General features: G+C 45.9%; 1 protein-coding gene across 4 annotated transcripts in view; it reads right to left on the bottom strand.

Annotated features, from left to right (window-relative positions):
- LOC119954882 (glioma pathogenesis-related protein 1-like) overlaps positions 1-12,549 on the bottom strand; it is a 39,011-nt gene extending 26,462 nt beyond the window's left edge. For 2 of the 4 annotated variants that reach the window (XM_038780504.1, XM_038780503.1), the window contains exon 1: positions 6,582-6,814. In XM_038780504.1, coding sequence (XP_038636432.1) covers positions 6,582-6,752 — 171 coding nt within the window. In that variant the 5' untranslated portion in view covers positions 6,753-6,814. Of the gene's footprint in view, positions 1-6,581; positions 6,828-9,773; positions 9,843-10,569; positions 10,679-12,437 lie in introns of those variants that run through there. The other 2 variants (XM_038780506.1, XM_038780505.1) reach the window with 2 other exon arrangements.
- Between the last annotated feature and the right edge of the window lie 2 nt (positions 12,550-12,551).

Below are 12,551 nucleotides of genomic sequence, written 5' to 3'. Positions count from 1 at the left end.
GTGGTCCTAAAGGAAGAGTGCTAAATTGGGGAAAGGCCAAGTATAACATAATTTGGCAGGAGCTCGGGAATGTGGATTGGGAGCAGCTGTTTAAGGGTAAATCCACATTTGAAATGTGGGAGTCTTTTAAGGAAAGGTTGATTAGAGTGCAGGACAGACATGTCCCTGTGAAAATGAGAGATAGAAATGGCAAGATTAGGGATCCATGGATGACGGGTGGAATTGTGAGACTAGCTAAGATAAAAAAGGAAGCATACATAGGATCGAGGCGACTCAAAACTGATGAAGCTTTGGAGGAATATCTGGAAAGTAGGACAAATCTCAAACGCGCAATAAAGAGGGCTAAAAGGGGTCATGAAATATCTTTGGCTAACAGGGTTAAGGAAAATCCCAAAGCCTTTTATTCATATATAAGGAGCAAGAGGGTAACTAGAGAAAGGATTGGCCCATTCAAAGACTAAATAGGGAATTTATGCGTGGAATCAGAGGAAATTAGTGAGATTCTTAATGAGTACTTTGCATCGGTATTCACCAAGGAGAGGGACATGACGGAGGTTGAGGCTAGGGATGGATGTTTAAATACTCTAGGTCTTGTCGGCATAAGGAAAGGGGAGGTTTTGGGTATTCTAAAAGGCATTAAGGTGGACAAGTCCCCAGGACCGGATGGGATCTATCCCAGGTTACTGAGGGAAGCGAGGGACGAAATAGCAGGGGCCTTAACAGATATCTTTGCAGCATCCTTGAGCATGGGTGAGGTCCCAGAGGACTGGAGAATTGCTAATGTTGTTCCTTTGTTTAAGAAGGGTAGCAGGGATAATCCAGGGAATTATAGACCTGTGAGCTTGACGTCAGTGGTAGGCAAACTGTTGGAGAAGATACTGAGGGATAGGATCTATTCACATTTGGAATAAATAGACTTATCAGTGATAAGCAGCATGGTTTTGTGCAAGGAAGGTCATGTCTTACAAACTTAATAGAATTCTTTGAGGAAGTGACAAAGTTAATTGATGAGGGAAGGGCTGTAGATGTCATATACATGGACTTCAGTAAGGCATTTGATAAAGTTTCCCATGGCAGGTTGATGGAAAAAGTGAAGTCGTATGGGGTTCAGGGTGTACTAGCTAGATGGATAAAGAACTGGCTCGGCAACAGGAGACAGAGAGTAGTGGTGGAAGGGAGTGTCTCAAAATGGAGAAAGGTGACTAGTGGTGTTCCACAGGGATCTGTGCTCGGATCACTGGTGTTTGTGATATACATAAATGATCTGGAGGAAGGTATAGGTGGTCTGATTAGCAAGTTTGCAGATGACACTAAGATTGGTGAAGTTGCAGATAGCGAGGAGGACTGTCAGAGAATACAGCAAAATATAGATAGATTGGAGAGTTGGGCAGAGAAATGGCAGATGGAGTTCAATCTAGGCAAATGCGAGGTGATGCATTTTGGAAGATCTAATTCAAGAGCGGACTATATGGTTAATGGAAGATTCCTGGGGAAAATTGATGTACAGAGAGATCTGGGAATTCAAGTGTATTGTACCCTGAAGGTGGCAACGCAGGTCGATAGAGTGGTCAAGAAGGCATACAGCATGCTTGCCTTCATCGGACAGCGTATTGAGTACAAGAGTCAGCAGGTCATGTTACAGTTGTATAGGACTTTGGTTAGGCCACATTTGGAATACTGCGTGCAGTTCTGGTCGCCACATTACCAGAAGGATGTGGATGCTTTAGAGAGGGTGCAGAGGAGGTTCACCAGGATGTTGCCTGGTATGGAGGGTGCTAGCTATGAAGAAAGGTTGAGTAGATTAGGATTGTTTTCTTTGGAAAGACGGAGGTTGAGAGGGGACCTGATTGAGGTCTACAAAATTATGAGAGGTATGGACAGGGTGGATAGCGACAAGCTTTTTCCAAGAGTGGGGGTGTCAATTACAAGGGGTCACGATTTCAAGGGGTGAGGGGGGAAAGTTTAAGGGAGATGTGCGTGGAAAGTTTTTTACGCAGAGGGTGGTGGGTGCCTGGAACGCTTTGTCAGCGGAGGTGGTAGAGGCGGGCACGATAGCATCATTTAAGATGCATCTGGACAGATATATGAACGGGCGGGAAACAGAGAGAAGTAGATCCTTGGAAAATAGGCAACAGGTTTAGATAAAGGATCTGGATCAGCGCAAGCTGGGAGGGCTGAAGGGCCTGTTCCTGTGCTGTAATTTTATTTGTTCTTTGAAAAGCACCCACAATATGCTCACCCCTCACTGGCTTTAAGTTCATTAAGCCAATCCAAAAGATAAACTTTTATCCCGGACGAGTCCCCAATTTGTTATGGGCCAGGGTTTAGAGAACCCCAAAGTGTATCATGGAGTTCACCTGACCCACAACTTTTAATAGATTGTGGTATGGGGAGCACACGGCCCACTCTACAGGTGTGATAGAGCAGAAATGGAAAAGTACTTTTTAAAGCAAAACAATGTTTATTCTATGAACTCAAGTTAACCTTTTTAAAACATACAGTGAACATCTTAGCAACCATTAATTCAAATACAACCTGCAAAGACTACACAGTAAGACATCCTTTAAGCTTTCCTTTTAACATCCATACGACTTAGAACACCGTTTACCAGAAGCACATCAGCTTAAAGTCACTACTGTTATTAATTTTAATTCACCAGGATCGATTTACAGTCTTTAGATTACAGAGAGAGATTCATACACTTGGCTGTGACTGCAGCTATCCAGCTCTGAAAATGAAACTAAAACACACCCTGCAGCAAAACGAAAGTAAAAAGCTGACAGACAGCCCAGCTCCACCACTCTCTGATATCACTACAGTTATAAACACCAATTTCTTAAAGGCACTCTCGCATGACATCACTGTGCTACCGTGCCGCAGTGGAGCGAGCTAAGATACAGACAAGCCTAACTGAATAGCTGAACTGGCTCTGGACATGAAGTGATCAACTTTGGTTTCTATGTTCCTAAACAGAATGAAATATGACTTGAAACAAAAATTTGATGGAGGATCTGTAATTTCTACTCTCTTGTTCTGCATCCTTTCACAAGTGGGAACTCTCGTATGTTCATGCATTTCAAGTTGCCCTGAGAAGATGGGAACTGCCTATAATTTCAGTTTTAATGCTAAATGATGTTAGTGATATCAGTGAACAAGTACATGAATAAGAAAAATGTAGCCTTAGCATAAACTGCAAGTCTGGAAATTAGTGTTGACATTATAAAGAAATCCTGCACTATCCATGGGTTGCTAAGACAGCAGCAATTTTGTGAGTATAGAGTGGTGTGCACCTGGTTGTTGTTACCACATTACCAAATTATTATTGATAAGTTGGCACAATGGCACTGAGACCTAAGTTTGACCTGTTAAAGTTCCATCAAGGTCACAGATGCATTTATTAGGACCAACAATACCCTGTGTCAGGAAAACAGAGGTAATTTTAAGTTTGCATTGTTAAATATTATAAATAAGGTTTACATTTAAGTGGGTTTAATTTAGTGGTTCTGTGTAAGAGGAGTAAAACTCTGGTTAGATTCTTGCTAGACAAAGGTGTTTGTATGTGTGGGGTTTGGTCTGTTCAAACTGTGCTTCTACCGAGCTTAGAGGAGGTTACAGCGTGAAAAGTAAACAAGCTAAGTAAACAAGCTGGGAGAAGTAAAATATGCTTCCCATATCTGAAGCAATCATAGGGTTTGGTGTCCTTATTTTCTGTTTTTGAAGAAATAGGATTCTGTTGGGGACTGAGTACCTGAGTTTGTCTTGAATTTTGGATGCATGTTACAATTCAAGACACAGGAAGCCTGAAAGGAGAGGTAAAAAACCTGTTACTGGATTCCTTGGCCTTCTCTAATGCCTTCAAATCTGCCACTACTAATGGACAATTGACTAAGTGATCCAGAAACAGTCTCTCATGAAGGAACAATTACTTCAGATAGGAAAGAACTTCTTGTGGTGGACTAAAGCTGTCTTTGACCTAACACTTTGGTTAATTCGTGGACAGAGAACAGAAGAGACTGTCACCTCCAGCCATGGAGATCAGCGTCATCCATAGAATCATAGGATCCCTACAGTGCGGAAGGAGGCCATTTTGCCCATCGAGTCTGCACCGACCCACCGAAAGAGCACCCTACCTGAGCCACTCTATCCCTGTAACCCTATATCCCCACCTAACTGTTGGTCACTGAGGGGCAATCCACCTTCACATCTTTGGACCGTAGAAGGAAACCAGAGCACCCAGAGGAAATCCACGCAAATGTAGGGGAAGTGCAAACTTCACACATTCACCCAAGGTTTGAATTGAACCCAGGTCCCTGGGGCTGCGAGGCAGCAGGGCTAACCACTGTGCCACCCGCCCATCCAATTTGGGGCCAGAAAACCATTTTCATCTGTTATGGGCCTGATGTCTCTCTTGTATATTTGGCTTACGTGTCATATCCAAAACATTGCTTCTTAATGAGCTGCTTTAAAATCACCTATGATTTGATGTCCTTTTTGGGTCACCTGTGGATCTTTAAATTTTAAACATTGCAAGATAAAAGGATGAACTAGGAAATCCAGGGGAGAAAGGACGCCAGGTAATAATTACTTCCTTTCCCATACTTGTTTTAACTAATGGCACTCGCATCTGGTTCTGGTAATTGGGAGAGTATTTGAGCACTGAAGAAAAATGGAATGTTGCAGTCCAGAAGGAGCCCCTTCAATCCATTGTACTCATGCTGGCTCCTTGTTAAGAGCTGTTCAATTAATACCCGCTTCTCCCCCAAAACCTGCAATTTTTTAACCACTTCCCTCTTGAGTGTTACCACTGAATTTGCTTCCATGATCCTTTCTGGCATTATCATATGGGCGGCACAGTGGTTAGCACTGCTGACTCACAGCACCAGGGAACCGGGTTCAATTCTGTCCTTGGGTGACTGTGTGGAGTTTGCATGTTCTCCCCATGTCTGCGTGGGTTTGACCTGGTTTCCTCCCACAGTTCAAAGATGTGCGGGTTAGGTGGATTTGCCATGGTAAATTGCCCCTTAGTGTCCAAAGGTTAGGTGGGGTTAAGGGGGAGTGGGCCTCGGTAGTGTGCTCTTTTGGAGGATTGGTGCAGTCTTGATAGGCCGAATGGCCTCCTTCTGCACTGTAGGGATTCTATGAACTCTATTCCATAACACCTAATTCTGAACGGGTTGCACTCTAGCCAAGTGCTAGTAATTGGATTCAGTCAGCAGCCGGAAATACCTGGCCATGATTTTGCCTTACAGACAAGGGTTTTACAGCACAGAAAGAGGCCCTTTAACCCATCGGGTCTGCGCCGGCCATCAAGCACCTATCTATTCTAATCCCATTTTCCAGCACATTGTCCATAGCTTTGTATGCTATGGCATTTCAAGTGCTCATCTAAAGCCTTCTCAAATGTTGTGAGGGCTCCTGTCTCTACCACCCTTTCAGGCAGTGAGTTTCAGATTCCTACTACCCTCTGGGTGAAAAGGTTTTCCCCAAATTGCCTCTAAATCTCTTGCTCCTTTCCTTAACTGTATGCCCCCTGGTTATTGACTCCTCTACCGAGGGGAAAGGTTTCATCCCATCTACCCTATCTATGCCCCTCATAATTTTACACACCTCAATGAGTTTTCCCCCCTCCCCTCCGCCCTGCTCTAAGGGGAAAAAAACACCCTAGCCAGCCTCTCTTCATATTTGAAATGCTCCAGCCCAGGCCTGTTTTGATGAATGTCCTCTACACCACCTCTTGTGAAATCACAGCCTTCCTGTAATGTGGTGACTGAGCTCTTGAGCTGTGGTCTAACAAGCATTTTATACAGCTCCATCAGAGCCTCCCTGCTCTTATTATATCCTATACCTCGGCTAATAAAGGCAAGTATCCCATATATGCAAAGATATCCAAAGTCCAAAGCTGTAAAGGTTAGGTGGATTGCCATGCTAAATTACCTCTTGGTGTCCAAATCTAGCTGGGGTTACCGGGTTACAGGGGTGGGGCATGGGCCTGAGTAGCGTGCTTGTTCAGAGGCGTCAGTGCAGACACGATGGGCCGAATGGCCTCCTTCTGCACTGTCGGGAATCTGTGAATCTATACGCCTGTAACCACCTCATCTACCTGTCCTGCTGCCTTTAGAATTATTTGGACTGTTCTCTATGCACCCAAGGTCCCTCTGCTCCTCAGTACTTCCTAGGCGCCCCCTGTGTTTTATAAAGGTCCCGAAAATGCATCACCTCACACTTTTCAGAGTTACATTCCATTTGCCACAGTTCTGCCCACCTGACCAGCCCCTCTACATCAACTGTAATCTAAGGCTTTACTCCTCGCTATTCCCACACCATCAATTTTTGTGTCATCTGGGAATTTACTGATCATTGAGATAACAACTCTTAACAAATCGGCTTGGGCGCTCTCTGAAATGTGCACAATTTTAGGGAACTGTTTCAACAGTTACTCTAAAACACCACGGCAGAACGGAACGAGAACAGACTTGTTTCACAGGTAATATCACGCTTGCCCTGTCCCTGCAGCAATCATTTCGACTGCATTATAACATTGTAAAAACACTTTAAAGGTTAACTGTGCAATGTTTCCATACCATATACAGCATGTTGCTTGCAGGAGGATCGACTTTCGAACGATAGAAGTTATGAGCACGGATGGACTCCCTAATGAAATCTTCATTAATGTCATTAGAAAATACGGCGCCAAGAACAGCAAAGTTAAAAATTAAATAAAGCGAAACTTCGCAGAACCACGGTCTCCACATTCTGATTAACTTGTTACTTCCGCAACTCTGAAAACGTTTCTTAACGGAAGCTTCGTATTTGACGCCTCAAGCTGTTGCAAGGTCTATGGCGAAATTTGCACGTTTAATACCATGAGTAGGATGGGGGGAGGGGTGGGGAGGAGTAGGATGGGGGGTGGAGATGGGGAGGAGGAGGATGGGAGCCGGGGAGAGGGTGTGGGGGGTGGAGATGGGGGAAGTGGGGGGTGGAGATGGGGGAAGTGGGGGGTGGAGATGGGGGAAGTGGGGGGTGGAGATGGGGGAAGTGGGGGGTGGAGATGGGGGAAGTGGGAGGGGGAGGAGTATTGGGGAGGGATGGGAGAAGGGTTGGAGAGGAGGGTAGGGGGTTGGAGAGGAGGGTAGGGGGTTGGAGAGGAGGGTGGAGGGATGGGGAAGGTGAATCGGAAGGGGTTTGAGGGGAGGGGAGGGGGTAGTCAGGTTGAAAGGGAGGTGAATGAAGGTGTTGGAGTGGATGGGTTGTCGGAGGGAAGGGGGTTGGAGGGGAGGGAGAGGTCACACTGGAAGGGAGGAGCTTTGGAAGGATGGAGGGGGAGGGAGTTTGGAGGGGAATCGGAGGGATGGGGAGGGAGAAGCGGGGATTGTGGGGAGGGGGTAGTCAGGTTGAAGGGGAGGTGGATGAAGGTGTCGGAGTGGATGGGGGTCGGACTGGAGGGGAGGGAGAGGTCACACTGGAAGGGAGGAGCTTTGGAAGGGTGGAGGGGGAGGGAGTTCGGAGGGGAGGGGAATCGGAGGGATGGGGAGTGGGAATCGGTGGTTGGAGAGAGGGGAGGGGGTAGTCAGGTTGAAGTGGAGGGGAATGAAGGTGTCGGAGTGGATGGGTTGTCAGAGGGAAGGGGGTCACTGGAGGGGAGGGAGAGGTCACACTGGAAGGGAGGAGCTTTGGAAGGATGGAGGGGAGGGAGTTCGGAGGGGAGGGAGTTCGGAGGGGAGGGGAATCGGAGGGGTTGGGGTTGGGACTGGGTCAGAGGGGAGGGGAGGGAATCGGAGGGGTTGGGACTGGGTCGGAAGAAAGTGGCGCTCAGACTGGAGGAGGGGTTCGGAAATTAGGAGGTCTCAGACTGGAGAGGAGGGGGGTGTCGGAGGAGGCCGGAGGATTCAAACTGGGGGGTTGTTTGCAGCAGGCGGGCGGGGCGGGGCGGGGGGGGGGGGGGCGGCAGTGCGGGAAGTCTGACTGGTGTGAGGATCCTCCTGTTTGAACCCTGTTTTTCCTGGCTTATTCCCTTTATTTCTTTTGTTTTGCCATTGATAATTTTTGTACCTGAACAAAAATTTTCCTATGCCTTTAACAGGGACTTCACCTTTAATTAAAAAACAACAGCCTCCAGCAGTTGGGCTGTTCTGACTCAATCACGACACATTTTGATGGACTTGGCTGTCGGCCAATAGACAGTTTCAGATTGACGTTCCTTATTAATGGATCGTGCTGATTGGTCAGGTTTTTCTCTGGAATGTTCCTTACTCTGTGAGATAATTGGCGCAATCTACCGGCCGCGTTATGCCCGAAAGGCAGCATGACGCAACGCAAACGGTAGATGCCGGGATATCCCTCTTCCGGGATATCCCTCTTCCGGGATCTATCCAGCGCTTATTTTTACCCCTCCCCCTTCCTCTGTGTGTGCGTCTTGTGTGTTTGGGTAGAGAGTAGGATGGTAAAGTGGGCGGGGGGGTGGGGGGGGAATATAGGAGATTAGCTGACCGCTCTTCTAAGTATTGCATGTCTTATCTCTATTTTTGTTCTAAATAGGCAGTAGTTGGTTTCACTTAAAAATCTGGTGCCTGTAAGTCATTGGAGCAGACAAGGGTCAAATATCTCAGAAACGTTTTACAAATTATTGGTTAATTCACTTGTGTTGCTACTCCGGGATCTGTAGGGCTGGAATTGACCGGGCACTAGCCCAGGGTGTCGTAACACTGGAGGGGTGGACTAGTCTGGCCAAATATTGGTCACCAGCCAATCAATCAAACTGAATCCCACCCCATCTCTTTCTCTGGTGCTTCTCTTTAAGTCTGCACCTTCTGTTTAAACCAGCATAGACTTGCAAAGTGATCACTCCTGTAACGTCTGAATTTTTATGCTTGCCTTAAAGACATATGTCCAGTAATCATCCATGGGTCAAAATAACAGCAAAATAAAAGAATGGGGAAATAAGGGAATAAACAGGAAGGATCGTTACATACCTCCATCCCTAAAAGAATGAAACTTCAGGGCACAGACTGAAAAGACTAAGACTGTCTGGGTTAGATAGATTGGGTGTGTGGCATGGTAGCACGTTGGTTAGCATGGTTGCTTCACAGTTCCAGGGTCCTAGGCTCGATTCCCGGCTTGGGTCACTGTCAGTGCGGAGTCTGCACGTTCTCCTCTTGTCTGCGTGGGTTTCCTCCGGGTACTCCATTTTCTCCCACAGTCCAAAGATTTGCTTGTTAGGTGGTTTGGCCATGCTAAATTGACTTAGTGTCCAAAAAGGTTAGGTGGGGATGCTGGGTTACGGGGACAGGGTGGAGGTGTGGGCTTAAGTGGGATGCCCTTTCTAAGGGCTGGTGCAGACTCGATGGGCCGAATGGCCTCCTCCTGCGCTGTAAATGTTTTATGTTAACTCTGTTTCTCTGCACAAATGCTGACAGACCTGCAAAGGGGGGGGGGGGGGGGGGGGGGGAAATAGGTCAAAAAAAGGTGTGAATGGCTACCATGGTATTGCAGAAGTGGAGGGGACTTGGTAAATCTGGAACATCAAAACAAAATAGTAGACCATTTGGTTTCTCTAGTTTGTTTTCCCATTCAATAAGATCACAACTGATCTAATTGTCGCTTTAAATCCACTTTCCTGCCTCTCCCCCCATTACCTATGACTGCCATTAACTCAGCCATTCTGTTGACGATAAAAGGTTCCAATAGCCTGGAAATGTGATGGAAGGTGAGCCCCAGGGACATCGACCACCTCACCGTTCATGGACTGATTGAGAAACCCCAAACCAGGCACCTACCTGCATCCTCTGCACTCCCAGAGAATCTCACAGTTTCAGCTATTCTCCATTACCAGCATGTAGGATGTTCTACAGGAGCAAAATGAGTTAAAATTGAATTTAGGTCTGTGTCTGCGTCCTAGATCTGCCAGCTTGTCCTACAGTCAGTGCAGTCTGTCCGCTTTGCCCCGAAGCATGGCATCACATTTGCAGATAACGCATGGAAAGCACTTCTGGGTGAGGTGGGCAGAACTTGTGCGGGAGGTGCTTGTCCAAGTTGTTTACTTTCACAGAGCGTGAGTTCCTCAGGATTTGGCAAAGAATCAAAGAAAGAAACCATAATTTATGATTGTTTGCTTCTACAATGATAAAAACAGAGAAGGTGCTGAACCTGAGGAACTGCACAGGGAAATCTGTTCCTGTTTTTAAAAATTCAGTCTTGGAATGTGGGCATCACTGTTAGACCAGCACTTATTGCCTATTCATAATTGCCCTTCACAAGGTGGTGGTGAGCTGCCTTCTTGCAGTCCGTCTATTGTAGCATATTCACAGTGCTGTTGAGGAGGGAGTTTCTGGATTGTGATCCAGTGACAGTGAAGGAATGGTGATATTTTTCCAAGTCAGGATGCTGATAAACCCTTCTAAATTAAAAATTCTAAGGTTCAAATTCTTAACGTCTAACACTGGGGTCCTCTGTTGTGCTTGACCGAACAAGGTACAAATAACTAGTATGCACAAATCAAGCAGAATTTATTAAGCAAGATGTAACATAATACTTAACGCAGTGAAGACAACATAGAAATTCATTATCCCTTACCTTCCTAGGAGTCCTTGAGCATTTTCAACACAATGTCTTTTCTTTCTCTGTCTTTGAAGTGCCGGTGAACCGTGTCCAGAAGTATCATACCCCAGAAGCCATGGTAATACTGTGCCAACAAAGACTATGATTTTTATACTGTTATGCCCACTTCTCATTATTCCTCCTGATTTACTTGGAAATTTGGAAATTTCACAAATACTAAAACCATCAAGAACAAATGTTAAAACCACTTCCTATCATGAAAATAGAAAATAAATGTTTCCTTCAGGTACAGATCAATCAAAGTAATGTATGGTTTATTTACACATAATGTGTCATTCCAGGAACAAATTATTTTTAGCCAGTTCTTGAACCTAATTGTATTCTGAGCAATTAAGACAACTGCTCCAACTCAAGACTCTCAGGAATTTAAAGTTGTAAAACAATTCAACATAGTTTCTCACAAATACAGCAGCCTTCCTGTAAAGAATCCTAACTATCTTGACTCCCATAGTTATGCTGACAGAAATTCACAACTAATCCATTTAAAATGTGGTTGGAATAAAATCGACAGATGTTGCAAACCAACAGAAAGCCCTAATAATTAGTAGAATTATCAAAATCTTATAGCTTGGATGGGACATTGCAGGTTGTGGTGTTCCCATGTGTCTGCTGTCCTTGCCCTTCCAGAGGGTAGTGGTTGTAGTTTAGGAAGGTGCTGTGAAGGAGCCTTGGCGAGTTCTGCAGTGCATTTGTAGATGGTACATACTGCTGCCACTGTGTGTTGATGATGGAGGGAGTGAATGTTTGTGAATGGGGTGCCAATCAATCAGGCTGCTTTGTCCTTGATGGTGTGAAGCTTCTTGAGTGTTGTTGGAACACACTCATCCAGGTAAGGATGAGTTTGAAAATCTGGTTGCCTCACCTGCCCAAGGTTCTTGAGGGTTGGGTATCACTTACAGGCTATGGGAAGTCAGGAGGTCAGTTACCTGTCACAGGATTTCTAGCCTCTGACGTGCTCTTGTAGCGGCTACTGCAGTACAGCTTCTGTTCAAGGTAACCCTCAGGACGTTGATAGTGGGATATTCAGCTATAGCAATGCCATTGAATGTTATTGCCTGGCACTTGTGTGGTGCGAATGTTACTTGTCACCTGTCAGCCCACTCCTGGATATTTTCCAGGTCACGCTGAATTTGGACATGAACTGTTTCAGTATCTGAGGAATGATGAATGGTGCTGAACTGTGGCCAATCATCAGCCGACATTTCCATTTCTGACAGTATAGTGGGAGGAAGGTCATGGATGAAACAGGTGAAGATGATTGGGTCTAGGACCCTGTTCTGAGGAACTCCTGCAGTAATGTCCTGGAGCTGGGATCATTGACCTCCAACCACCACAACCATCTTCCTTGGTGCCAACTATCACTCCAAAAGCGGAGCCACCCCGCCTTCCCCCCCCCTCCTCCCCCTCGGATTCCCATTGACTCCAGTTTTGCTAGGGTTCCTGTTGTGAGGGAGCCTTACCTCAGGGAGTCCTGGTTTACCATTTTGAAAATCTGGTCACCTCTCCTGTCCAGGGTTCTTGAGGTTTGGGAACCACTAAAAGGCTGTCATTTATTTACCATCCTGAGTGTGTACTTGAGAAAACGGTTGGTCCTTTTCTCCAATCTCTATATACCATGTAGAGAAGGTGCTCCCGTTTGTGCTGTGATGTTGCCAGCTGACGTTGTAAGAGTTTTGACCAGGTTAAGATCGCCGTGATTTAGCTGCCACGTACAATTTAAGGAGAAGCTAGCCTGTCCCAAAGTCTGAACTACATTTAGAGGCAGAATCAGAATAATTGGGGGAAAAAAACCTATCAACTTAAATAGCATCATCTGCACCGACCTTGCACTGCAAACGTAGATGTTGATTAATGCCTTTCACACTGCTGCAGATTGTGAAGAAACTGTGACACTCTGGATACACTCTCGGTTGTGGTGGGAAAGCGATTGAATTTCG

This window comes from Scyliorhinus canicula, chromosome 20 (genome assembly GCF_902713615.1).
Source record: "Scyliorhinus canicula chromosome 20, sScyCan1.1, whole genome shotgun sequence".
NCBI classification, from domain to species: domain Eukaryota; kingdom Metazoa; phylum Chordata; class Chondrichthyes; order Carcharhiniformes; family Scyliorhinidae; genus Scyliorhinus; species Scyliorhinus canicula.
Note: the sequence above shows the minus strand (reverse complement) of the source record. Positions and strands in the feature narration are given on the sequence as shown.